Source organism: Mustela nivalis (assembly GCF_964662115.1).
Source record: "Mustela nivalis genome assembly, chromosome: 2".
NCBI lineage: Eukaryota > Metazoa > Chordata > Mammalia > Carnivora > Mustelidae > Mustela > Mustela nivalis.
The window spans coordinates 58502058-58527829 of record NC_139021.1 but is presented as its reverse complement, the minus strand read 5'-3'; the positions used below and the strand labels follow the sequence as shown (position 1 = coordinate 58527829).

Sequence of the window (25772 nt, the reverse complement as noted above, 5' to 3'; positions counted from 1 at the left end):
GGCCGGGGAGTTCTTGATCTGATAAAGAATTTGTGTCCAAAATATATAAAGAACTCTTCTACAACTACTCAATAAGAAAGTAAACTGTCCAATATTTAAAAAGACAAAACTTTGAATAGGCATTTCAGGGAAGAGAGATATGAATGGTAAATAAACACATGATAAAATATTCAACATTATCAGTTACTAGGGATATATAAATTAAATTCCAGTGAGATAATATTATACACCTACAAACACAATCAAAACTATTAAAACCAACAATACCAAGAGCTGAATGTGAAGTAACTGCAGCTCTCAAGCACTCCTGGTGGGAATACAAATTGGTACAGCCTCTCTAGAAAACCTCTTCACAGCTTCTTAACAAAGTTACACATGCACTAATTATATAAATATGTACATAAAGAATATACTAGAGAAATATATACATATAAAGACTTATACATGAATGTTTACAGCCACATAGTTTATAATAGCCTCAAAGTAGAAAGAGCCCAAATGTTGGCGCAGACTAAAACAGTAACAGACAATAGAAAAGAACAAACTAATGATAAATGCAACAGCACAGAAGAATCTTAGCATTATGAAGCCAGGCACAAAAGGCTTCCTAATTTTTGAGCCAAATTATACGACGTTCTGGAAAGGCAAAATTATAGAAACAGAAATCAAGTGAGTGCTTGCCAGGAGCTAAGGAGAGGGTAAGAGATTAACTACAAACGGGAACTTTTCTGCAGTAACAGAAGTATTATACATCTTAATTGTGGTGGCAGTTAATGAATGTGTACACATATAACAACATACTTATGTCAAAATTCACTGAACTGCATCTCAATAAATCTTAAATTTTTTATAAAGTGGGGATATATTAGTATATACACATAGAATATCTCTGTAAAGATATTTATTTCTATTTATCAAATCCTTATATAATATTCACTGTATTTCAGACAGTATTCTAAATACTGTACAATTAACTCATTGTGGGGAGATGCTATTCAAAAGAGAGACTAAGAAACCAAGGATCTCAGAGTGAAATAAGATTAACTTTTTCCTCAGTGTTTACCTGTTCATGCTATTTGAATTCTTTCAGCCATATATATAATTGTTTATTAAGAAAAAAAAAAACTTTTTAAAAACATGCTTTTGCAGGTTTTTAAGCTGCTTTTGCCACATTCATCACAGATTTTATTGACAGATCAGTGTATTCAGTCCTTGTCCTGATCTCTCTGTAGCATATGGCTGCTACCTACTTCTTTTTTTTTTTTTTTTAATGTTCTGTTAGTCACCATACAGTACTTCAGCTGGAGGAATCATGCTACCTACTTCTTAAAGCCACTCTCTCTTCCTGTTTACAGGTTTTCTTTCCTCTTCCTTCCCATCTCCCCCATGCACATTATCAGCTACAGAAAGCTTATCACACACACTTCAGAAATACCTCAGCTATCTATCCCCTTGCTTCTCTACCACCACTGCCTGAGTTCAGACCCTCAGCATCTTTTACCTGAACAGTTCTGCTAGCCTCCTAGCTGGACTCTCAGCCTCCTCTCATCCTGCTCAAATACCCTTCCTGTGTTACTCACACAGCTGTCTTTTGAAGAACGCAAAGCACATCATGTCACTTCTGTGTTCAAATCTTGGCGCTTTCCGTAGAGTTCCAGAATGGCGGCCTCCTGGTCTCCGGCCCGGAGGAGCCAAGAGCCCAGGGCCCCACTCCTCAGTGCGCCCTCAGAGAACAGCACCCAGTAACTCCCATCTGCCTGACCTCTGGCCGCGCTCCGAGCTCACCGAGCCTGCAACCGGTTCAAGTATCTCCTCACCAGCGTTTTATGAGAAAGATACAGCAGGAGTCAATATCCTTGTGAGAAATGAAAAGCTCACAGTGACAGCGTCGCTGCCCTGGGATCACACATTTAGGTCTGAACGACAGCATCCACAACCGGAAACAAAATCGAGAAAGACATCTCTTTGTTTTGTGGAAGTGTCTGCTCAGAAGCCCCAGAGCTGAAAGGAGGAGGAGGTGATGCACTTTGGAACCATATTTAGTAACAGCATTATTTACAATTGCCAAGACCTGGAAACAATCCACATGTCCATCAATGGATGAATGGATGAAGAAACCATGATCATGCCTGGCAAACTGTGACCCATGGGCCAAATCTGGCTGTTGCTTGTTTTGAAAATGAAGTTTTTTGGGAACACAGACGCGCTCATTCATTTCCCTATCATCTATGACTGCTTTTGTGCCAGGAGTAGCCCACAAAGCCTAGAATATTATCAGGCCCCTTACCAAAAAGGCTTGGCAACGATGCTGGATCTAGCTGTCACTTTACAGGAAATACAGCTCAGAGAGGAACATGGCGATCAATGTCGACACAACAACCAAAGCAGACTACAAGTTATTTTATAAGACAAAAGACTCAGTTTCTTCCCAAATAAATTACATAAAAATGAAAAAGAAAAGGAAGAGGAAATTAATGTAGATTGAACAGTATTTAATAGAAATATCAGCCAAAAGCAATGTGTGACTCCTGCTAAGATCCTAATTGAAATAAGTGACTCGTAAAGCAAATTTTGACACAGTGCGGGGGGGGGGGGGGTGACTGAACATGAACTAATGTTTCTGATTTTTACTCATATGAAACAAATGACCCGACTACTATTAAGTATATAATAGTATGTTATATATAAATTACACTAAAATATAAAATGACAACCATGTTACCTTCATAGGCTCTGTGGGTCAGAAATTTTGGATAAAGGGGCACCTGGGTTCCTCAGTTGGTTAAGGGGCTGCTTTCCACTCGGATCATGAAATCAGGGTCCTGGTATTGAGTTCTGCATGGAGCTCCATGCTCAGTGGGGAGTCTGCTTCTCCTTCTCCCTGTGCCTCCACCCCATGCTGTCTCTCTCTCAAGAAAGTAAATAAATAAAATCTTAAAAAAAAAAAAAAAGAAATTTGGAAACTTGAAAGGCTGGGCTCAGCTAGAAATGTTGATTAAACACTGACAGATGCCACTTGTGTGGCTGAATTCTGAGAGAGGCCATCTTGAGAGGCACTTTCTAAAGAGGAAATAGGACAAGAGGATCAAGTGGGAGTTAGAGACTTTTCTGACCCCGCCTTTAGAGTCAGGCAGCATTTCCACTCTAACATTCCCATGGTTGCAGTAGGTGATAAAAACCTGATCAGAATCAAGAGGTGGGGATTTTTTTTTTTTTAAGATTTTATTAACAGAGAGAGAGGACAAGCAGGGGGAGTCAGAAGCAGGCTCCCCACTGAGCAGAGAGCCCATGTAGGGCTCGATCCCAGGACCCTGGGATCGTGACCTGAGCTGAAGGCAGACACTTAACCCACTGAGCCACCCAGGTGCCCCAAGAGGAGGGGATTAAGACTTCACCTCATGATGGGGGCATGGCAAGCTCACCCTGCAGAACAGGAAGATGTTGCTGAAACCGTGTTTTGGAAAATACAGTCTGCCACAAATGGCTAGCAGCTGATATTAACAAATCATTGTCTTTTTTCCCTTGGGCATGGTAATGTTTGCATGGATTTGTTTTAAAAGTTGCTGCAGTGCCTGGGTGGCTCAGTCGTTGGAACCTCTGACTCCTGGTTTTGGCTCCAGTCATGATCTCAGGGTCATGTGATCAAGCCCCAGTCCAGCTCCCTGGAGTCTGCTTGCAATTCTCTCTTTCCCTTTGCCACTTCCCCCATACCTCCTGCTCTTGCGTGCTCTCTCTCTCTCTCTCTCTCTCTCTCAAATAAATAAATAGTCCTTTATGTGTTACAGTAAAAAAAAAAAAAAATCTTAAATTAGTAACTCTTCAAGCTCTTTAACTTACATAAAAACAGTGGTCTCAGTTATTCCTGACTTTCCAGATTCATCTTCATATTCTCTAGGTCCTGGGATACTATTATTTTTGTTCCATGATTAAAGCTACTCACTGTTAACACTTAAGGGTTAGTTTTTTTAGTGTAGGGACCAAGTTTCAGTCATCTTATTATCTTCAGCTACCAGTGCTTGGCACTGAGTGAGTGCAATGGTAAATTTTATGTGTCATTGTCTGGACCATGGTGACTAGGTAACTGATCAAGCATTATTCTGGGTGTTCTATGAGGGTGATTTTGGAAGAGACTGACATTGAAATCACTGAACTCTGAGTAAAGCAGATTCCTCTCTGTAATGTGGGTGAGCCTAATCAGTTGAAGACCTACCTAGAAGAAAAGATTGACCTCCCCTGAAGGAAGAGGGAACTCAGCAGAAAGCTTCTGGACTCAAACTTAACTCCTGATTCTCCAGCCTAGTGGCCTCTCCCTCAGATTTTGGACTAGCCAAGCCTCTGCAACTGCACAGGCCAATTCCCTTAAATAAGTCTCTGTGACTAATGTTATGAATATGTATGTACACACACACACACATACACATCCTGTTGCACTGTTTCTCTAGAGAACCTTGAACAATAATATAGTGCATATACAAAAAATGTTTTCATATTAATAAAATTAGTGGTTTATTTTCACTTAACATACAAATACATGTCTATGAGGAGATTTACTTTGACATATATTTATAAATCACTCACCAGTTTTAAGTCAATATAAACGTGTTAAGTTAAAACAACATATACACAATATAAGAACTACAGAATCTTGAACACATGTTAGGTTTCATGTTACAAATACTTTTAAAAGAAGAAAAAGCATTGACTAGCCAGGTTATAAAAACAGAATTGAAATCTCTAGCGATATCACACACACAAATAAATCTTAATCACTCAAAATAATTGCCTAGATATTCACAGCTGTCTTAAAAAGAAAAGTATATCTAAATGTTTTCTAATAGATGATTTTGTTTTTACTCTGAATTTCAGAAATGTGTTCCTATAGAAACTGAAAATATCTCTAAAACAGAATCCTTATGTGAGAAACAGCATGGGAAAAAAAGCATATTGTTTTTGATAGAAATAATCATTAAGCCTGTTTTATGAATTTTCATTTAATAAAATGTTTAGTCAAAATAATTTCTACATGTGCACAGATAAAATGATAATACAAAATGGAATTAAGCTAGTTCCTGCTAAGTTATCTGCCAAGTACAGAATTTGGGGTTCTCTGCTTCTCTTGCAACAGAGGTAGGTGTTAATGATGTCATTAACTGCTGCAGAAGAAATAGGGAACCCTGAATGTAAGTCTTGGCAGAAAATAAACACCCTCTGAGTTTACCTTTAAATTTAAAGTAAATAGAAAAATTAGTTTATAGAGCGCCTGTCCAATATAGTTCCTGCCCTAAAGGGATAACTCAGGATCTTTATTTCCAGTGTTTTCAGCTGTATTCCAGAAATAAAGGCTCACAAACTCTGTCCTTTAAAAAGCACAAATTAAAACTGTGGCTATATGGCAAAAACCATGAGTCAATAACTAAAAAGTATTCAACTGGATATATATAAAATTTATACAACAATATAATTTTTTAGCATTTTCCAACTGTAAGATTATAATATTTCATCTTGGCCCCATAAACAGATGTTATTTTGTACCTGGAGAATCTATCTTTAAAGATACAGAGTACCGCCCTGGGGCGGGAGAAACACTGACTTCTACTTTAACAGTAGTTAAGACATTACTTAGAGTCAAAAACACTGGAATAGGATTTGTTCCTCACTCTGATATTCTGACAGGATAGGCATATGTACATATAAATTTAGCTCTCACCTTGTCAAGTTGATCTTGAAGACTAGTGGATGCTTTATAACCAAGCTGTAACAGCATTGCTTCTGCAGCATTTTTTTTGGCTATCTTTTTGTTAGGTCCTGTTCCAGTAGCAACTTCATTGCCTACTTTGACCTGACAAGATTAAAGGAAGAAAGTGAGGATAATTGCTTTGGTAAACAGGAACTTCTTAACACCATAAAACAAGGTGTCATGCTCTTTAGCATTCAAAAATATAAAATTTGGTCCATAATGAAAACAGCAACTAAGATACTAACCCATTTAAATAATGTGATAAATACAAGTGAAAATATACATGGGGAAAAATACAATAATATGGTCCTCAAACTGACAATGGGGGTTTATCTCAAGGTGACAGAATCTTAAATGATTTTTACTTCCTTACATATTTCTACGTTATTTGATTTTTTAAACAATATTATTTATACAAGCAAAAAAATAAAATTCACATTGTAACAGAATTTACATAGATTATGACTACATTTAGTGTTTTTATTTAATGAACTAAAAAGCTGAAATTCATGGTGCTGCCTTATAAAACAATGCTCACATTGCATTCCAAGTTTATAAAGCTTTATATAAATAGTTCCTGAGGAAAATTAATATACAAGGGTTAATACAATATTGTGGTTAAGAACAAAGATTTCCAGGTCAGATCTGGGTATGAAATTATTCTAGAGGTGCTTAGGTGGCTCAATTGGTTAAGCACTGGACTCCTAATTTCGGCTCAGGTCATGATCATGCAATTGAGCCCTGAAAGGGGCTCTAGCTCTACTCTGGATACAGCACCTCTCTGTCCCTCCCAAACCTCCTTTTCTGTCTCTTTAAAAAAAAACGAAAAGAAAAGAAATTCAATTCTACTACTTCCTAACTGTATGAATTGATTCAAATTAGTCAACATCTTTAAGCTTCAGTATTTTCATCAGTAAAAGAGGTACTCCTATACTACCTCACAGTATTGCTCTGAAAATTAAACAAGAAAATGTATGTAAACTACAGTGTATAATAAATCATAATTGCTCAATAACAGGAGGTGGGTTTTTTTTAAGACTTTATTTATTTGACAGAGACAGAATACAAGCAAGAGGAGGGAGAAGCAGGCTCCCACTGAGTAGAGAGCTCAGGATTCTGGGATCATGACCTGAGCCGAAGGCAGACGTTTAATTGATTGAGCCACCCAGGTGCCCCTAACAGGAGCCTTTTTATCATTAGAACTATTCCACAATTATCTCTGGGAAACAAATGACACTCACATACACATATATGTCTATACATATATTTAAAATACATCAGCTATCCACACATATATTTTCCAAATTGGGTAGTGTTTTTAATGCTGCACCTGCCAAGAGCTAATGCAAAAAAAAAAGAAAGAAAGAAAGAAAGAAAAGAAAAGAAAAGAAAAAAAAGTAAATCAGAACGTTAAAAGGAAAAAAATTTTAAAATAAAAAAAAATTTTTTTAAGATTTTATTTACTTGAGAGACAGAGAATGAGAGAAAGACAGAGAGAGAGAGTGCAAACAAGCAGGAGGAGGATCAGAGAGACGCAGACTTAATGCTGAGCAGGGGCTCAATCCCAGGACCCTGGGATCATGGTCTGAGCCAAAGGCAGATGCTTAATTGACTGAGCTACCCACGTGCTCCCAAATAAATACATTAAGAAAATTTTTAAAAAGAAAGCAAGAAGTACAGCATTACAAGGACAAATAAGAAATACACAATCACAGTGAGATTTGTTTTTATGAATTGGGTCTCAATAAGCGATCAAAGCAGCAAACAAGAAGATAATCACAACTTCATAAATTAAACAAAGTAGTCTGAATAATCTAACAGGCAAAGAAGAAACCCCAGTAAAAATTAGAAAATATTTTAAGTAAGTAATAATGGAAATACAAAATATCAGAATTTGAAGTTTGCAGCTAAAGGAGGGTCGAGAAGAAAATATATAGTCATAAAAGTTTAGGGAATGGCAGGAATATAATGAGCTAAACATCCAGTTCAAGAAGCTATTAGAGAAAAATGAATCCAAAGAAAATAGAAGAATAAAGACAAGGGCAGAAATTAAGGAAAATAGAAAACAAAATACGATAAAAAATTTTAAAAAGCCAAAAGTTGGTTTCCAATAAAATGATAAATCAAAGATTAAGATTTATCAAGGAAAAGTACGGGTGCCTGGGTGGCTCAGTGGGTTAAGCCGCTGCCTTTGGCTCAGGTCATGATCTCAGGGTCCTGGGATCGAGTCCCGCATCGGGCTCTCTGCTCAGCGGGGAGCCTGCTTCCTCCTCTCTCTCTGCCTGCCTCTCTGCCTGCTTGTGATCTCTTTCTGTCAAATAAATAAATAAAATCTTTAAGATTTATCAAGGAAAAGTAAGAGAAGACACGAATAAGAATGAAAATGGGAGATTTTGTTGTATAGCATTATATACATTACATTTTGTTGTATTACATCTTGTATAGCATTAAAAAAAAAATAAGGGATAGGGGCACCTGTGTAGCTCAGTTTGGTTAAGTGTCTGCCTTTCTTCTGGGATCAAGTCCTACACGGCTCTCTGCTCAGTGGGGAGTCTGCTTCTCCCTCTTCTGATCTCCCTGCTTATGCTCTCTCTCTCTCCATGTCAAATAAATAAAATCTTTTAAAAAATAACAAGGGATATTGAATATTTCAGCTAAAATTTTTTGAATATTTAAATAAAGTGGAAAAATTCCTCAACAATACAAATTACCAAAACTGGCATAGAATAAACCCCGAACTGTATAGCTCTATAACCATTAAAAAATAGTAATAATTAAAAGCATTTCCACAAAGAAAACTCCAGAGAGCTCCTCCAGCAAGTTCTACCTAATATTTAAGGAAGAATAATGTTAGTCTTACAAAAATTCATCTAAGAATAGAAAAAGAGATATCAGTCCCCAATTATTCAGTGAGGTATCACTTTGATTCCAAAATCCAACAAGAACAGTATAAGAAAAAATTTTACAGACCAATTTCATTCATGAATATAACTGCTAAAGTTTAAACTATATAAGAGTAAACTGAACAAAGCAATATAAAGAAAGAGAAATCATGACCAAGTTAGGTTTATCACAGAAATTTAAGACTGGTCTAACATTTGAAAGTCAAACAAAATCTGTAAACAGAATCTGCTATATTTATAGGTTGAGAAGACAAAACATACGGTCATCATAATAAATGGAGCAAAAGCATTTGATAAAACTCAACATCCATTCATAATAAAAATTCTTAGTAAACTAGAGAAAAAAGTGAACTTCCTAAATACGATGAAGGGCATTTTGTAAAAAACCTATAGCAAACCTCAGCAAATGTTATACTTAATGTTGAAATTCTGAAATTAGAAACAAGACAAGGATGACTTCTATTTATACTAGCATTTAACATTTTACTACAAATCCTAGACAGAACAATAAAGCAAGAAAAAATATGGTATAGAATTAGAAGTATAAAAACAAACCATCATTATCTGAAGATACGTTTTTTACATAGGAAATCCAAGAATATCTACAGATAAATTATAAGAATTTATGAGTATCAAGTTTTCTATGTAAATAGTAGTATACAAAAGCCAATTGCATTTTTATATCCCATCAACAATCAAGTAGAAAATTATAAAAGTTATTAAATGCAAATCAAATACCTATGATGTTTAAGAACTTTATACAGAAAATAATAAGCACCAAGAAAAATTAAGATAAACTTAATAAGTAGAGATATGCCATACTTATGCACTGAAAATCAGTATGATATCAATTCTCTTCAACGTGACCTATAAATTCAATAAATTTTCATCAAAATTCCACACATGTTTTTACAATATTTGACAAGCTGATTCCAAAATTTTCATGGAAATACAAAGTGCTAAGACCAACCAAGATCTTTTTGAGGAGGAATTTGGCAGCATTAAAATTAATTACTTCTGTTCCTCAAGAGAGCATCACTAAAGTCGGGGGGAAAAAAGGAGAGTCACAACACAAGGAAAGATATTTGAAATGTCATGTAACTAAAAAGGATTCACATTCCAGAATATATAATGAATGCCTCTATGTTAATTTTTTTTAAAACTGTACAAAAGTAAGCAAGAGAGCTGAACAGGCAATCTATATTTGAAAATTTGGATTGTTTGACCAGATGTCACTGTGCTTTGTTTAGAAAAAAATTAGCTTCAATAGTTTCATGCCACTTTAATAAAATTTCACAATTCTAATATACTGTGTACTGGCAATGAATTAGTATGTAGTACAACTAAATTTAGTTTTCAGATATAAAGCATGATACTTCTGCCCACAGTTTTCTTTTCTGGCTTTTGGGTGAAAGCATAATTGGCTATTTCATTTGTCTCAGAACATACCGATTCCCATCTGGTAACCAGACTTGTGTACTGTTTGCCATTTATTCTTATATAGTATTCAGGTTCCGTGTTACCATTTCTATCACTACTTTTAAGATTCAGTGAACAAAGTACTTCTAACACAGTGGTTAGAAAAAAAACCCCATAAACCTTAAATATAAACAATGTGCAAATTATATGACAAAGAAATTATACTTTTCATCAAATTTTAGTAAAGATGAACTAAATGACCTAATTCTTGTAGTGTACGAAACACTGAAAATATATTTATTATAGAATTTCTGTAACAACTATCACAAATGTCACAGTTCAAATCTGTGCCATGTCTTTGAAATATTTCATTGCTTTTTCTTCCAAAACTAGAAACCATCACATTATGACAACTCAGCCGGATTCTACAGACCTCACTCAGAAGCACTGATCAATTGTGGTCCACAGTGGTTCCCTGGAGCGGAGTGAACACATGTGACCTGCCATATCTGTGCTGGCCTGCCCTGGCCTGAACACAGCAGGCCCTAGCTATAATGCGCTTGAGTCCTTGGCTAAAGCCAGGCCTGATACCTGTTATTTTTCCCAGTGTTTTCTCTGCTTCCCCAGCTTCACCCACCCCTGTGTTGTTGCTGGAATGCTTGCAAGCTAACAGATTAGGCTAGCTACGTCAGAAGCTTCCTCTACTGCTCTGAGGGTCAAAAGACTTGCCAAAGTAAATGGAAGCAAGATCACCGAGCAACAACAACAAAAAAGTATCATCTGGTTTTTTCATGCTACATACCCCTCACTCACTCTCGTTCAATTCTTTTGCTGCTTCATCTCTAAATCACATTTCTCCACCCAGGCCTTATACTCTTTGACTCCAGTCTCCTGCTCTTGGGGAATGCTGTTCCCATCTCGGCATTCACGTTGGATCTGAATCTGCCAGCTTCCCATCTGACCTACTCTGACACCTTCAGGACTGAGTGTTAGAAAAGGTGTTTCCAGATTCATTTTTGCCATTCACTCACCCCTCGCTTCTCACAAGTTTTTATGGAGGCATGGCTCAACAGTTTGCAGGTAGTTATCCCAGACTTATTTGTTACTACTGGAAAAGGTGAGTGTGCTGAAGGACTTTGATTCCCTAACAAACACAATGGTCACTCAAAAAAAAAGAAAAATCACATCATTATAAAAGCAATTAAGTATATAAGTAAACTTTGTAAGTCATCTTTCTAGAAAACTCAAAAAATTTTTAACCATTAAATATTTTTACACTAAAATGTTAATTTGTCTGCAAAGCAGTTCAATTATTTTGCTAAGCAGTAACTTTAAGACTGCCAGATTTTTACATTTAAACAAATCACTTAAACGAGTCAAATCCTCAAAAAATTAAAAACAATTCTAAAATAGCATATACCAAAGACAATCCATTATTTTTCAGTGAGTCACAAATAAAACTGATGAAATTTGCTTTATATTTTAAAAACCTGAGATTTTAATCACAGGTAGGAAAAATTAACTCAATAGAATGTGCTATATACAATGTGTATAAGCGATATCCATTTAATTTAGTTGTCATTATTTTCTCTTCAAAAAATTAAGATATAAAATATAAAAAGCTTTCTTATAAAAAAAAAAAGCTTTAAGAAATATGCTCTGGAAATAAATATCCAAATAATCTTATCAGAGATTTTTCTTTGCCTAGTAATCAATACAAGTAACTGCATCTACTTTATAACATACAAACTTATCTTTATTTTTCATAGTGATAGATAAGTATGAGCGTATTATATTACCTCTAGATATTTTTACTTCCACATTCAGTTATAACAAATGATAACACTGCTTAAGTAGTTTATACAAAAGCCTTTACTTTGATAAACTTGCTGCAATACTATAATGAATCCACTGGGGATTCCAGAAGGGGAAAGCAATATGAATTCAGTGTGAAAACATTTAAAAGCACAGCCAAATGTTCCCATTTGACTAGAATGTTTATGAATACCCATAAAATGGAAGCTGGCCTAAGATATTCTACATTCCTTTTTCAGAAGGGGTACTCAATATACTCTGCAGGAAAAAAAAAATTGTTTAATAAACTCAAAGTCAGTTTTTATTCCTAATATAGGTCTAAGTTTTAGGTGATTTTTTCCCCCTTCCCCTTTTTTTCCTCTTTCGGAGTTCAAAAAATATATTCTAGAATTCTTCCTAGAATTCTCCTAAACATGTAAAAGGAAAAATGGTTAAGTGTTTTATGAAGTGAAAAGACTAGAATAAGACTGTTCTGGGTCTAATGACATCTAGACAGTATGTGTTTACTAGTCATAGGAGCAATCTCCCCTTTTTGTATATTGAGGTTCCCAGCCATGGTTTATCTGTGACTGCATTGTTAAGTTTACATCTCCAACAAAGCCAAACAACTAGCTCTCAGTCAGGCAGATAGGCAGCAAATACACACCAAAGGTTTCTTAAGGTACTGCTATGTACATATACTATACTGGGTACTATGAGATAAAGAAATGTGGAGATTATAAATTGGGAAAGAAGGTAAAATTAAGAAATGCATGAAAAGGGGGTGCCTGGGTGGCTCAGTTGGTTAAGTGATGACACTTAGTTTCAGCTTAGGTCATGATCTTGGGTGATGAGATCAAGCCCTGAGTCAGGCTTCACACTCAGCATGGCGTCTGATTGGGATTCTTTCCCTCTTCCTCCTCCTCCTCCCTCTCTGCCCCTCCCCTGGCTTGTGTGCATAGGCACTCTTTTTCTCTCTGTCTCAAATAAATAAATAAAATCTTAAAAAAGAAAAAAGATATGTATGAAAAGTTAATAAATATAAGACACTACGTGTTACTACCAAAATGTCCACCACATGGTGAGCACTTAATAGATATATGTGGGTTTTAACTGGATTACATTAAAGGTGAGATCCACGGGTCTGACTGGAAAAAGTTTCTTTGACAAGCCAATTATAATAAAAAGTTCTGGGACAACAAGGAGAATTTAAATATGGACTGAGTATTAGATGATTCTAATGAATATGAATCATGCCCAATGTAAGAACATAAGGAAAAACTTCCATATTTTTTAATGATATACACTAAGTAGGTAAGCTGAAATGGTATGTGGCTAGATATTAGCTCTGAAATACCTCAAGAAAAGACGGAAGGGAGGGAAGGAGGAAAGAAAAATTGACAGCTGAAGCAAGTGTGGCAGAAAAAGTCTTCATTGTTGTGTTTGGATATTAGTCATATTCCTCATATGCCACTGCTAGTCCATTACATTATTGTTTACAGTTTACTATTAAGTATAACCACCTTTGGATATGTTTGAAATTTACATAATAAGAATCTAAGGTTTCTTCGATATTGGGGCTTACATTGGCAAATGAAGAAAAACAGGCAGAATTTTAAAAGGTGGGTATTTTAGGCATTGTACGTCAATCTGCAACCTCTAAATCTCTAGAGGCCTAAATCTCAGCGGTTCTGAGTCTCTCGGTCCTCACCAGAGTTAGGTAGGAAGTCAGCTTTCTTTTCTTAATTTTCCGGATAACTCAAAAAAGCTCATGCTCTTGGCCCTATTCCATCTACGACATCTATCTTCTAAATGATGTTTCTAATTCCATCTGTATCCGATTTCCCAGTCTTTAACAGCCTCCGGCTGGAAACCGTAACGTAAGTTAGAGATAGGCATTCTACATTAGAAACTCTGTGGTCAATAACCTGTGTGAACTCACAGTCCCTTCAAAAACCCAGACTGTCTATTCTAGCACGTCCTTGACACTTGAATGTTTCAACCAAGTTGGTAGGTGGGCCTAGAAGGAAGGAATGTTATTAGTTCCTAGTTTGCCCTTCCCCCATGTCTCTATTACAACCTGGGTGTTTCCAATTTTTTTTTCAGTGTTTCAAAAATTTTCTTCTAATATAAATGTTAGAAATACCTGCATCACAAACTCCCGACGTCGGGGCATTCCTCTTTCTGAAAGCAGAACATAATCTGGCTCCTTTTCCTTTTTGGCCTGTTGAATTTGAGCCAGGCGGCTAATGGGGTTCATTCCTTGACCATATTCTGGTCCAGCCTAAAAAATAATTTCAGAAAAAAATCTCAGAACATGCTCTGTAAACTTGTTTTTGGATCCTTAAAGAAAGAACGGTTGTCCCCTCACCCTCTGCAACCCAAAACCTAAACTAGAGAGGATAATGTAACTGGATAGTCATTTAAGAAGATTTAGAAAGGTAAATCATAGAATGGATCTGAAACAAAGGCTTCTGTGGAATTTAGGGCTCAATGGTGTTATTGATAAGTTGGGTTAAGTCTGCTTTTCAAATCTTCAATATCTTAGAGCTGCTTCGCAACTTCTATTCATCAAAAAACACCAAAAAAGGGGGCACCTGGGTAGCTCAGTTGGTTGAGCATCTGACTTTGGTTCTGGTCCTAGTCTCCTGTTCCTGGAATTGAGCCCTGTATAAGGCTCCCTGCTCAGTAGGGAGTCTGCTCGTCTCTCTCCCTCTGCCTCTCCCAGTGCTCATGTTATCTCTCTCTCAACCCAATCAAATAAATGGATAAAATCTTAAACATGCACGCACACACATACCAAAAAGAATGTAGAGACAAGCCATGGACTAGGAAAAGATACCTGAAATACATACAACCAAAAAAAGATATACCCAGTATCTAAAATACATATCCTTTTAATTTTTTTATTAAACCAACTGAGCCACCCAGGTGCCCCAAAATATATTTTTTTAAACTCCTAGAAAGTATTAAGACAATGTAAAAGAAAAATAGGCAAAAGAGGTGAATAGATATTTAACAGAAGAAAAAAACATGAAAAGATAATCTCATTAAGACTCAGAAAATGCATGTTAAAGCCATAGTGAGACACTATTTCATACCCATCCACTTACAAAAATTAAGAAGTCTGACAGCCCCAATTAGTGAGGATGTAGAGTAACAAAAACCTATACAATACTAGAGCACCTGGCTGGCTCAATCAAGCGAGCATGCAATCCTTGATCCTGGGGCCGTGAGTTCAAGCCCCACACTGGGTGTAGAGATTACTAAAAAATAAATAAACTTTAAAAAAAAAAAAAAACTTGGGGCGCCTGGGTGGCTCAGTGGTTAAGCCGCTGCCTTCGGCTCGGGTCATGATCTCGGGGTCCTGGGATCGAGTCCCGCATCGGGCTCTCTGCTCAGCAGGGAGCCTGCTTCCTCCTCTCTCTCTCTGCCTGCCTCTCTGCCTACTTGTGATTTCTCTCTGTCAAATAAATAAATAAAATCTTTAAAAAAAAAAAAAAAAACTTATACAGTGATAGTAATATAAATTGAAAAGCAATTTGGCAAAGACAAAAACCAGTAGCCTATTCACAGGCATGTTATACCCCTAGTAAACTGTTGCCCATATGCACTAGCTCACACGTACAAGAATATCCAGAGCTATATTATTTGAAATAGAAAAAAAAAAAAAAAACCTAGAAACAACCTGAACAGTCATCAGCAAAAGAACAAATAAATTATGGCATATTTATATAGTAGAGTGGCATATAACAATAAAAATGAATTAGTGGTGGCTCAGGTTATGACCCCAGGGTCCTGGGATTGAGTCCCGCATCGGGCTCCTTGCTCAACAGGGAGCCTGCTTCTCCCTTTGCCTGCCAATCTCCCTGCCGATATCCCTGCTTGCGTTTTCTCTCTCTCTCAAATAAATAATTAAAATCTTTTTAAAAAAGAAAAGAAAAGGGGCGCCTGGGTCGCTCAGTGGGTTAAAGCCTCTGCCTTCGGCTCAGGTCATGATCCCAGAGTCCTGGGATCGAGTCCCGCCATCAGGCTCTCTGCTCGGCAGGGAGCCTGCTTCCCTTCCTCTCACTCTGCCTGCCTCTCTGCCTACTTGTGATCTCTGTCTGTCAAATAAATAAATAAAATCTTAAAAAAGAAAAAAAGAAAGAAAAGGAAATGAATTAAGGATAGCTACATGCCTCAAAATGAATGATTTAAAAAGAAAACAAAAGCTTTAAGAAAAGCAAGCACAGAAGAATAAATACAGGATGATATAATTTATGTAAAGCCCACTAAAACCACAAAACACTAATGAAATTAAATGAGATCTCAATAAATGGACAGACATATATGGTCATGGATCAGAGGACTCAATATTCTTAAAATGTCATTTCTCTTCAGACTGATCAATTCATTGCAATCCCAATCAAAATCCCACTGGGCTTTTTCTTATAATAATTCATAAGCTAATGGTAAGATTCATGTAGAAATGCAAAAGACAAATAAACAAATGACTGAAAAATAGAACAAAACTGGAGGACCCAGACTACCTGACTTCAAGATTTATTATAAAGCTATGGTAATCAATACAGTATGTATAGTATTGGCATAAAGACAGACAAAGAGATTAATGAAGTCCAGAAACAGACCCATACAAACATCGTCAACTGATTTTTGACAAAGGTATAAAAGCAATTCATTGGAGAAAGGGCAGTCTTTTCAACCACTGGTACTAGAACAATTGAATATTCATAGGCAAAAAAACGAAAACCCCAAAACACCATTACAAAAAATAACGCAAATGGTTTCCAGACTTAAATGTAATATCTGTAACCATAAAACTTCCAGAAGAAAATACAGGTGAAATTTTTGTGACTTGGTTAGGTGACAACTGCTTAGGTACAACCCTAAAATCATATTCCATAAAAATAATAAACGGGAATTTTTCAAAATTAGTAATTTCTCTTCTTTCAAAAGGACAAGTCATAGGCTTGGAGAAAATATTTGCAAACCACATATCTGATCAAGAACTTACAGGGGGAGGGGAGTAAAATAGGTAAAGGGGATTAAGAGATATAAACTTCCAGTTATAAAATAAATAAGCCATAGGGATGTAATGTACAGCCTAAGGAATGTAGTCGGTAATATTATAACAACTGTATGGTGACAGATGGTAACTAGACTTCATGGGGATCATTTCATAACATATAAAAATATTGAAACACTATGATGTACACCTAAAACTAAGAGGATATTGCATGTCATTTATGCTTCCAATTAAAAAAAAAGAATTATCACTGAAAAATAACTTGTATGCTAAGTATATGAAGACCTCTCAAAATTCAGTAATAAATTTATTATTATTTAAATTTTATTATTTTTATTATTATTTAAATTCCCTAATTTTTTAAATGGGCAAAAGATCCGAAGAACACTTCATCAAGCTTCATGTGCTACCAAACACATAAAAAATGCTCAATATCATTAGTCACTGGAGAAATGTGAATTAAAACCACAATGAGGTATCAATACACATGTATCTGCACAACTGAAATTTAAGACTATACTATGTATTAGAAAGGACACAAGGCTGATGAGAATATAAAACAGTATATTCATGTTAAGAAACAACTGGCCATTGGGGGCGCCTGGGTGGCTCAGCGGGTTAAAGCCGCTGCCTTCGGCTCAGGTCGTGATCCCAGAGTTCTGGGATCGAGCCCCGCATCGGGCTCTCTGCTCAGCGAGGAGCCTGCTTCCTGCTCGCTCTCTCTCTCTCTCTCTCTCTGCCTGCCTCTCCGCCTACTTGTGATTTCTGTCAAATAAATAAATAAAATCTTAAAAAAAAAAAAAAGAAACAACTGGCCATCTCTTAAAATGTTGAATATATACCTACTAAATGACCAAGTCATTCACTTCCAAGCATTTACTACTCCCTCCTAAAAAAAGGAAAGCTTAGCCCATGAGATTTATACAGAAATGTTCATAGCAGCTTTATTTATAGCCCCAAATGAGAAACATCCAAATTATCCACCAAAGGATGAATGGGTAAACAAAGGTTGGTGTAATTATAAGACAAAATACTACTGGCACAAAAATAGAACCAATAACTGGTACATGGAACAACATGAATGAATCTTGAAATGATTTATGCTAAGTGAAAAAAGCCAGCCAAAAAAGGGGTAGTTTCTTGGGAACAGAAGATGGGAGGAATTATAGAGGGGCATGAGGAAACTTTTGGAAGTGATGGATAGGTTCATTACCTTGATGATGGTCATGGTTACACAGGTGTACACATGTATCAAAACAAATCATTTGCTTTAAATATGTACACTTCATTAAATGTCAACTATACCTCAACAAAGCTGTTTTAAAAACTAACTAACCAAATGCCATTTTTTTCAGAAAAACAAACATATAGTAAAATTATAAGATAAGGAATTGTTAAATATAAAACCAATGATTATGATTAACTATGGGAGTAACGGGAAGTTACTGAAAGATTTCAAGCAGAAGCATGACATGATCTGACTGATGTCTCTAAAAGATAACACTTTTTAAAATATCAGTTAATATCAAAAGTACTATAGGAAGGCCAATTAAAAACCTGCTATAGCAGTTCAAGCAAGAGATGATTGTGAGCTGAACCAAAGGAGTGGCAGAGGAATGGAAAAAAATGAACCAACTTAAGAAATACTTAACCTGGGGCGCCTGGGTGGCTCAGTAGGTTAAGGCCTCTGCCTTCGGCTCAGGTCTTGATCCCAGGGTCCTGGGATTGAACCCCGCATCGGGCTCTCTGCTCGGCTGGGAGCCTGCATCCCCCTCTCTCTCTCTCTCTGCCTGCCTCTCTGCCTACTTGTGATCTCTGTCTGTCAAATAAATAAATAAAATCTTTAAAAAAAAAAAAAAAGAAAGAAAGAAATACTTAACCTGATAATGGTTCAACAGGACTTCTTGACAACTGATTAGATAAAATGGCTAAGAAAGAAGTTAAAAATGACTCACAAGAAGATATTCGCAAATGACACTATAAAGGGCTGATATCCAAGATCTATAAAGAACTCTTCAAACTCAACACACACAAAACAGATAATCACATCAAAAAATGGGCAGAACACATGAACAGACACTTCCCCAAAGAAGACATACAAATGGCTAACAGACATATGAAAAAATGTTCATCATTAGCCATCAGAAAGATTCAAATCAAAACCACCTTATACCAGTCAGAATGGCCAAAATTAACAAGACAGTAAACAGCAAGTGTTGGAGAGGATGGGGAAAAAGGGGAACCCTCTTACACTGTTGGTGGGAATGCAAGTTGGTGCAGCCACTTTGGAGAACAGTGTGGAGATTTCTTAAGAAATTAAAAACAGAGCTACCCTATGACCCTGCAATTGCACTACTGGGTATTTATCCCAAAGAGACAGATGTAGTGAAAAGAAGAGCCATCTGTACCCCCAATGTTCATAGAAACAATGGCCACAGTTGCCAAACTGTGGAAAGAACCAAGATGCCCTTCCATAGACGAATGGATAAAGAAGATATGGTCCATATATACAATGGTGTATTATGTGTCCATCAGAAAAGATGAACATCCAACTTTTGTATCAACATGGACAGGATTGGAAGAGATTATGTTGAGTTAAATAAGTCAAGCAGAGTCAATTGTCATATGGTTTCACTTACTTATGGAGCATAAGGAATAACATGGAGAGAAGCGAGTTGGGGGAAACAAACCATGAGAGACTGTGGACTCTGAGATGCAAACCAAGGGTTTTGGAGGGGCAGGGGTGAAGGGTTGGGTGAGTCTGGTGGTGGGTATTATGGAGGGTATGTATTGCATGGAGCACTGGGTGTGGTGCATAAACAGTGAATTTTAGAATATTGAAAAAAAAATAAATTAAATTTTTTAAAAAACGACTTCCAGGCTTTTGTTTCAGCAGCAGGATGGTGATGCCAGGCACTGTGATAAGTAATGCTGGAGGAGAAGGAGGTTATAATGACTTTGATATGCCTGCAAAATTACAAAGTGAAGATGTCTAAGAGGCAGTGTAGAGCACAGAAGAGAATTTGGGAATCATCTATATAAAGACTGAATTGAAGCCCTAAAAGTATGAACAGCAGTCTAGGAGAGAGTAAGAGAAAAAAAAAAAAAAAAAAAAAGACTTAGAACTTTAGTACTGTAATAGGTAGAAGAGGAAAGGAAAATGTTAACTTTTGATAAAATAATGGTTTCTACCTCTACTTACATACCAGAAAAATGGAAACTCAATGAATTATAAAGGAAGTAAAGTACTGGTGAGAAAAGATGAATACAGACAATAAGTTGTAAGTCTAAGATTGGGGTATCAATTAAAAGGTGAAAGGAAGCCTCTGAATCTAGCACAAGAAGCCTGCCTAGCTCATGAAGATATTGAAATAAAAATGTACTTTCAATGATACATTGTCTCCATTGTTTAATTTGCCTCTTTTATAAAAATGTTCTTAAGTTCTATGGGGCATCTGGGTGGCTCAGTTGGTTAAGCATGTGACTCCTGATTTTAGGTCAGGTCATGATCTCAGGGCTATGAAACTGAGCCCCGCATCCAGCTCCACACTTGGCATGGAGCCTGCTTAAGACTCTCTCTCTTCCTCTCCCCCTGCCCCTCCCTCCCTCCTCTTAGAAAAAATGGCAAGTTCCAAAACACTGTTGTTGATATGGGTTCCAGTGACAAAAAAATGAGATGCTTGAATCCAATTTGATAATAATGAAGTCTGAGAACATTAAGACTGGCTGTTCCTTCCCTTGATTGAAATTAACTATTAGCATCCTTGACAGTTAAGTTATTCCTCGGATAGCAAGTTTTATGTTATATTTCCACAAACTAGTATGAAAGTCTTGTAACTGTTGTGTCCAGGAAATTTTATCTCCAACATCAGAAACACTTCTCTGAAGTCCCATCTTACAGAAGAGAACTACATTAAAAAACAAAATATAAACCCAGAGACAACCATAGGGCAGTTTTACATTTCAACAAGGTAATTCTGTACAGTTAATTTTAAAATCCAAAAAGATTTCACAATCAACCAGTTTCAAACGGGCACTAGAATCAGACATGACTAGACCTGGAACCTGTTACATGATCTTGGGTAAGTTTCTTAAACATCAAGGATCCTATCTATAAACCAGGATAACAGCTACATCACAGCATGATTAAGAAAATTAAAATAACGTGATGTTTTATTTTAAATAAAATCAGAGTAAATCATCAACAGTTTATTCTCTGCTTCTACTGCATAATAAGGAACTGGAGAGGGGCGCCTGGGTGGCTCAGTGGGTTAAGCCTCTGCCTTCGGCTCAGGTCATGATCCCAGGGTCCTGGGATCGAGCCCTACATCGGGCTCTCTGCTCAGTGGGGGCCTGCTTCCTCCTCTCTCCCTGCCTGCCTCTCTGCCTACTTGTTATCTGTCAAATAAATAATAAAATCTTTTAAAAATAATAATAATAAGGAACTGGAGAGCCTAGATGTATAAGACCTATAAGGAAGGATAAAAATGCTGCAAACTAAGATATTATTTCAATCTACCCATTTATTGGCCCACCATACTTAAAATTATCTAGATTCCAATTCATTGTATGCATGCTGCTTTCTCAAAATAACCTTACATTTCAGAAGATGTCTATAGATTTTATTTTAACATAAGACAGACATGGTACAAATAATTCCAAGTGTGATGTATGTGAGGAAAAATGCAGGGGCTAACCTAATCTGGGAGTAGGGGAGAACAAAGAAGGCTTCCCTAAAGAAGTCAAGTTCAAGCTGAGTTCTGAATGGTGGATAGGAAGAAAGTTCTGGAATAACATGCTTATATACTAGAAGTAGCAGCAAAAAATAATGAAAATTCAAAATGTTTATCCCCAATCTGGGAAATAACATTGAAATAATAATCTTGCCTTTAATGGCTATAGTTAAAAGCAAGGTTATAAACATAACCTTTATGTTTATAAACATAAAAGGGTTATGTTTATGTTCTATCATAAAAATGTACAGATCTTTTCTAGTCTAATGGCTTACTATTTGTAACTTAAGATTCAACTTAGTTGGGGCGCCTGGGTGGCTCAGTGGGCTAAGCCTCTCATTCGGCCCAGGTCATGATCTCAGGGTCCTGGGATCGAGCCCCTCATCAGGCTCTCTGCACAGTAGGGAGCCTGCTTTCCCCCCTCTCTCTCTCTACCTGCCTCACTGCCTACTTGTGATCTCTCTCTCTGTCAAATAAATAAATAAAATCTTAAAAAAAGATTCAATTTAATTTAATAAATTAGTTGGAAATTATTGTGACCAGTTTTGTGCTGCCATTCTGATGCAGAGCAGTGTTCTTCCATCATGGAAAAGCTAAAGATTTTATATATAAAAAGACTTAAGACAAACAAAGAAACCAAAACAGACTCACTAATACAGAGAACAAACTGGTGGTTGGCAGAGGGAAGGGGAATTGGTGAAATAGGTGACAGGGATTAAGAGCTAAAAACTTCCAGTTACAAAATAAATAAGTTACAAAGATAAAAAGTATAGCATAGAAAATATAGTCAATAATGAAGTGACAAATAGTGACCAAATACTCAGTAATATATAGAGTGTTGAGTCGGTATATTGTATACCTGACACTAATATTTCATTGTATTTCTACTTTGTATTTCTACAAAAATTCTTTAAAAAATATTGAAAAAAACAGACCATGGATATATTCACATACATATAAAATGTGAATAGACATTGCTACAAATGAAATAACAATAGTTAATCTTTATTGAGCACGTATAATTTATGTTATTAATAAATATTTAATAATAATTACTAATGCATTCTGTGTATAATTCAGTTAACACGTAACAATCCTATGAAGCAAGTTCAATTATTATTCCTACTTTCATAAATAAAGAAATATAAGACTATAAAAGTTAGGTAAACTTACTCAGGTCACAGAGATTCATACTCAAAACTGATTCCAAACGTTGCGTTCTTAAAGCCATATCCTACTCCCTAACCACGTGATATGAATAAAAGCCTGCCCTCAGAACCAGGAGGACTCAGGACACATGGATCTATTTGGCATTTATTTTTAGTCTACCTTACATAAAAGGCAGAATGCTATTTCAGGGAACCCATAACCCACACCTTCTCAGGGAGATAATGATAGTATTCATTAAGAAGAACACATGTACGGGGTGCCTGGTGGCTCAGTCTGTTAAGTGTCTGCCTTCAGCTCAGGTCATGATCCCAGCATCCTGGGATCGAGCCCTGCATTGGGCTCCTTGGACAACAGGGAGCCTGCTTCTCCCTCTCCCTCTGCCTGTCACGCCCTCTGCTTGTGTCCTCTCTCTGTCAAATAAAATCTTTTTTAAAAAAATAAGAGGAACACACGTTTATATATTTATGTAAATACATATGCATGTATCTTTAAATTAAACAAAGGTGCAAAAGGCAGAAAGTCTATAAAAATACTGTAGTTGTACCATTGTACAATCTAAACAAAAGAGGTTCATCAAAGAGAAAATGTACAGTTGACCCCTGAAAAATGTGGGGGAGCAAACACCTATGCCCCACTCAGTCAAAAATCCATATATAACTTTTTATTTGATTCCCCCGAAACTTAAATACTAATAACCTACGGTTGATCAGAAGCCTCACTAATAACTTAAAACAGTGAATTAACACATATTCTATTTGTTATGTATGTTACATGTATTATAAGGAAAAGAAAATACATTTACCATAGTGTAGTTATAGGAAAAATCTGCATATAAATGGACTCATGTTGTTCAAGGGTTAACCCTGCTTCATTCTTGTAATCTTTGATCTGTAGAGCCTAACCAGAAGTTCGCTTAGTGACTCTGACTTGGCAACTGACATGCTAGCAGCTGAAGGCCTTCTGTGAATGGAACTCGAGCTCATGCACCGCCTACATACTGAGCACTCACAGGCAGCGTCCTGTACTCAGCACTGAAATCATCTCATTCCTTTTTTGCTTTTTGTTGGTGGTAGTGTAAACAACAACAAAAAATCTGCTCTAGTAAAAGAGTTACAACATCTTGAAAAATTGCGTGCTCTGTTTTCTTCTTTGGCAAGGTATACGTGACTGAAAGAATAGAAACAAAACACTACCACTTACCTCACAGGGCTGCTATGAGGATTAAATGTGATAAAGCACATGAAATGCTGGGACACACAGTGCTTTATGAGCGCTAGCTGCGGCTGCTCTCACCAGCACTGGTATCATTCACGCGATTATTACCCTGTAACCTACCCCCATTTCAGGATATCCCGAGAAGTCACTATAGCACAGACTAGCATGCAGAAAGAACACAGGTCTGGAAATCAGAGTAGTTCAAGTTGCTCTGCAGCCCCAGGTGAATCAGAGTGAGCAAAGTCTTTGGACATGTTTCACAAAACCTTAGTTGTGAAAAAGGGGTAACGTCATCTATCTTGCACAGTCCTGATGAGAAGCACACTAAAGGTGATCACGAATGAAAAAGCATCTTTTAAAACCATAAAGAACAATAAATATGGAAGGTATGATTGTTTGATGAACAAACGCAGGTGTCCAGTGTCTAAAAGCAACACAGAATAGTTACTAATTTACCGTCCAGGGCCTCCCTTGACTCTGGGACTGCATATAATCCACAGGTGTAGGTGTCTGCCCCACAGAAAAACTTTTCTCTAGAGTTACCATCATACTGGTACAGCGAAACTAACCAGTGTTCACAAGCACACACTTACCTTTACTATTGTTTTAGGGCGTTTTTTAAAAAATAATTTTGGCTTTTCAACCACAGGAAGAGGCGGAAGTTTCTTAAGCTCCTGGAGGACGGTGGTGGCAGCACGCTTCTTGGAAAGTTTTTTGCTATTTCCCTCTCCTTCTGCAGAGAACTCTCCCACTGACACCCGAGTAACAAAGCTTTTCATATGTGGTGGTCCACTTTCTTTAATAACCTATTAAATATAAGTAAAATGTTTCATATAGGCACTTAAGAAATGTTCTCATCACATGAATCTTTTTAAAATGTTCATATTATAATCAAAATTTAAATTATAAAGAATTATGCCAAAATTATAGATTTCTTTAATAAAGTTATATAGATATTATATAGGCACATTCACTTATGATACTTATGATGCTTAATAAACTGAAGTCAAAAGAACAAAAAAACAAATAAACACATTCAATTCATAGTCAAAATTTGTGTTTTACTAGCTTAAAATAGGCAATTCTAATTATGGTGACCCAGTTTCTTATGGAACAGAAAATTAAGAATATAAAACACACCATATTGGATTACATACACAGACCATCCAAAAAAACAATAATTTGTATTTAACTGTGTACATCTCTAATTTCTTCCCTATAATAAGTTACTGAAGTACAAGACTACTTCTTCCTGGGGTTCTCTAGACCATAAAGCGTCCTTCATGTGGAAGCCTCTCAAAAATAACTTAGGGGTAAAAATAACCTATTTTTGATGGAGTCCTCAAAGGCTGTTTTATAGAAAGGAATGTTTACTTTCTGCAACATCTTAAAAAGGTAAGTAGACATACCATAAAAAAATACCTATCTTAGAAATGGAATAGCTGTGAATGTTCCTAAACATTCTGTATTCTTTAAACTATGCCAGCTTTTGGAGGAAAGAGGCCTTCCAAAACCCAAATGCTCGAAACTTTAGTCTCCTTCAAAATCCTGACCTATAAAAGATACCCTAGTTAAACAGTTTACCATTTAACTTTATATTAAAATTCTGTCTTATAATATTAGATACCAATTAGGAAAGGAAAAGGGAAACAACACAGGATACAAAACAACATAGCTGGATTGTATTCAATTGGATTAATTCAATAATGTTGAATTATTATTATCTCAATAATCTAACACTATTGGGATAAGAAAACTTATGATAATCATAC

The 25772-nt window shown here is 36.4% G+C and overlaps 1 protein-coding gene and 1 long non-coding RNA gene across 14 annotated transcripts in view; one reads left to right on the top strand and one right to left on the bottom strand.

Annotated features, from left to right (window-relative positions):
• Positions 1-25772, bottom strand: part of STAU2 (staufen double-stranded RNA binding protein 2) — a 324564-nt gene that overhangs the window by 166079 nt on the left and 132713 nt on the right. For all 13 annotated transcript variants that reach the window (XM_082719848.1, XM_082719846.1, XM_082719840.1 and 10 more), the window contains 3 exons: positions 24594-24806; positions 14000-14137; positions 5708-5839 (listed from right to left, as the gene is read on the bottom strand). In XM_082719848.1, coding sequence (XP_082575974.1) covers positions 5708-5839; positions 14000-14137; positions 24594-24806 — 483 coding nt within the window. The remainder of the gene's footprint in view (positions 1-5707; positions 5840-13999; positions 14138-24593; positions 24807-25772) is intronic.
• Positions 1-25772, top strand: part of LOC309859260 — a 268946-nt gene that overhangs the window by 126179 nt on the left and 116995 nt on the right. The gene's annotated exons all lie outside the window — the stretch shown is intronic.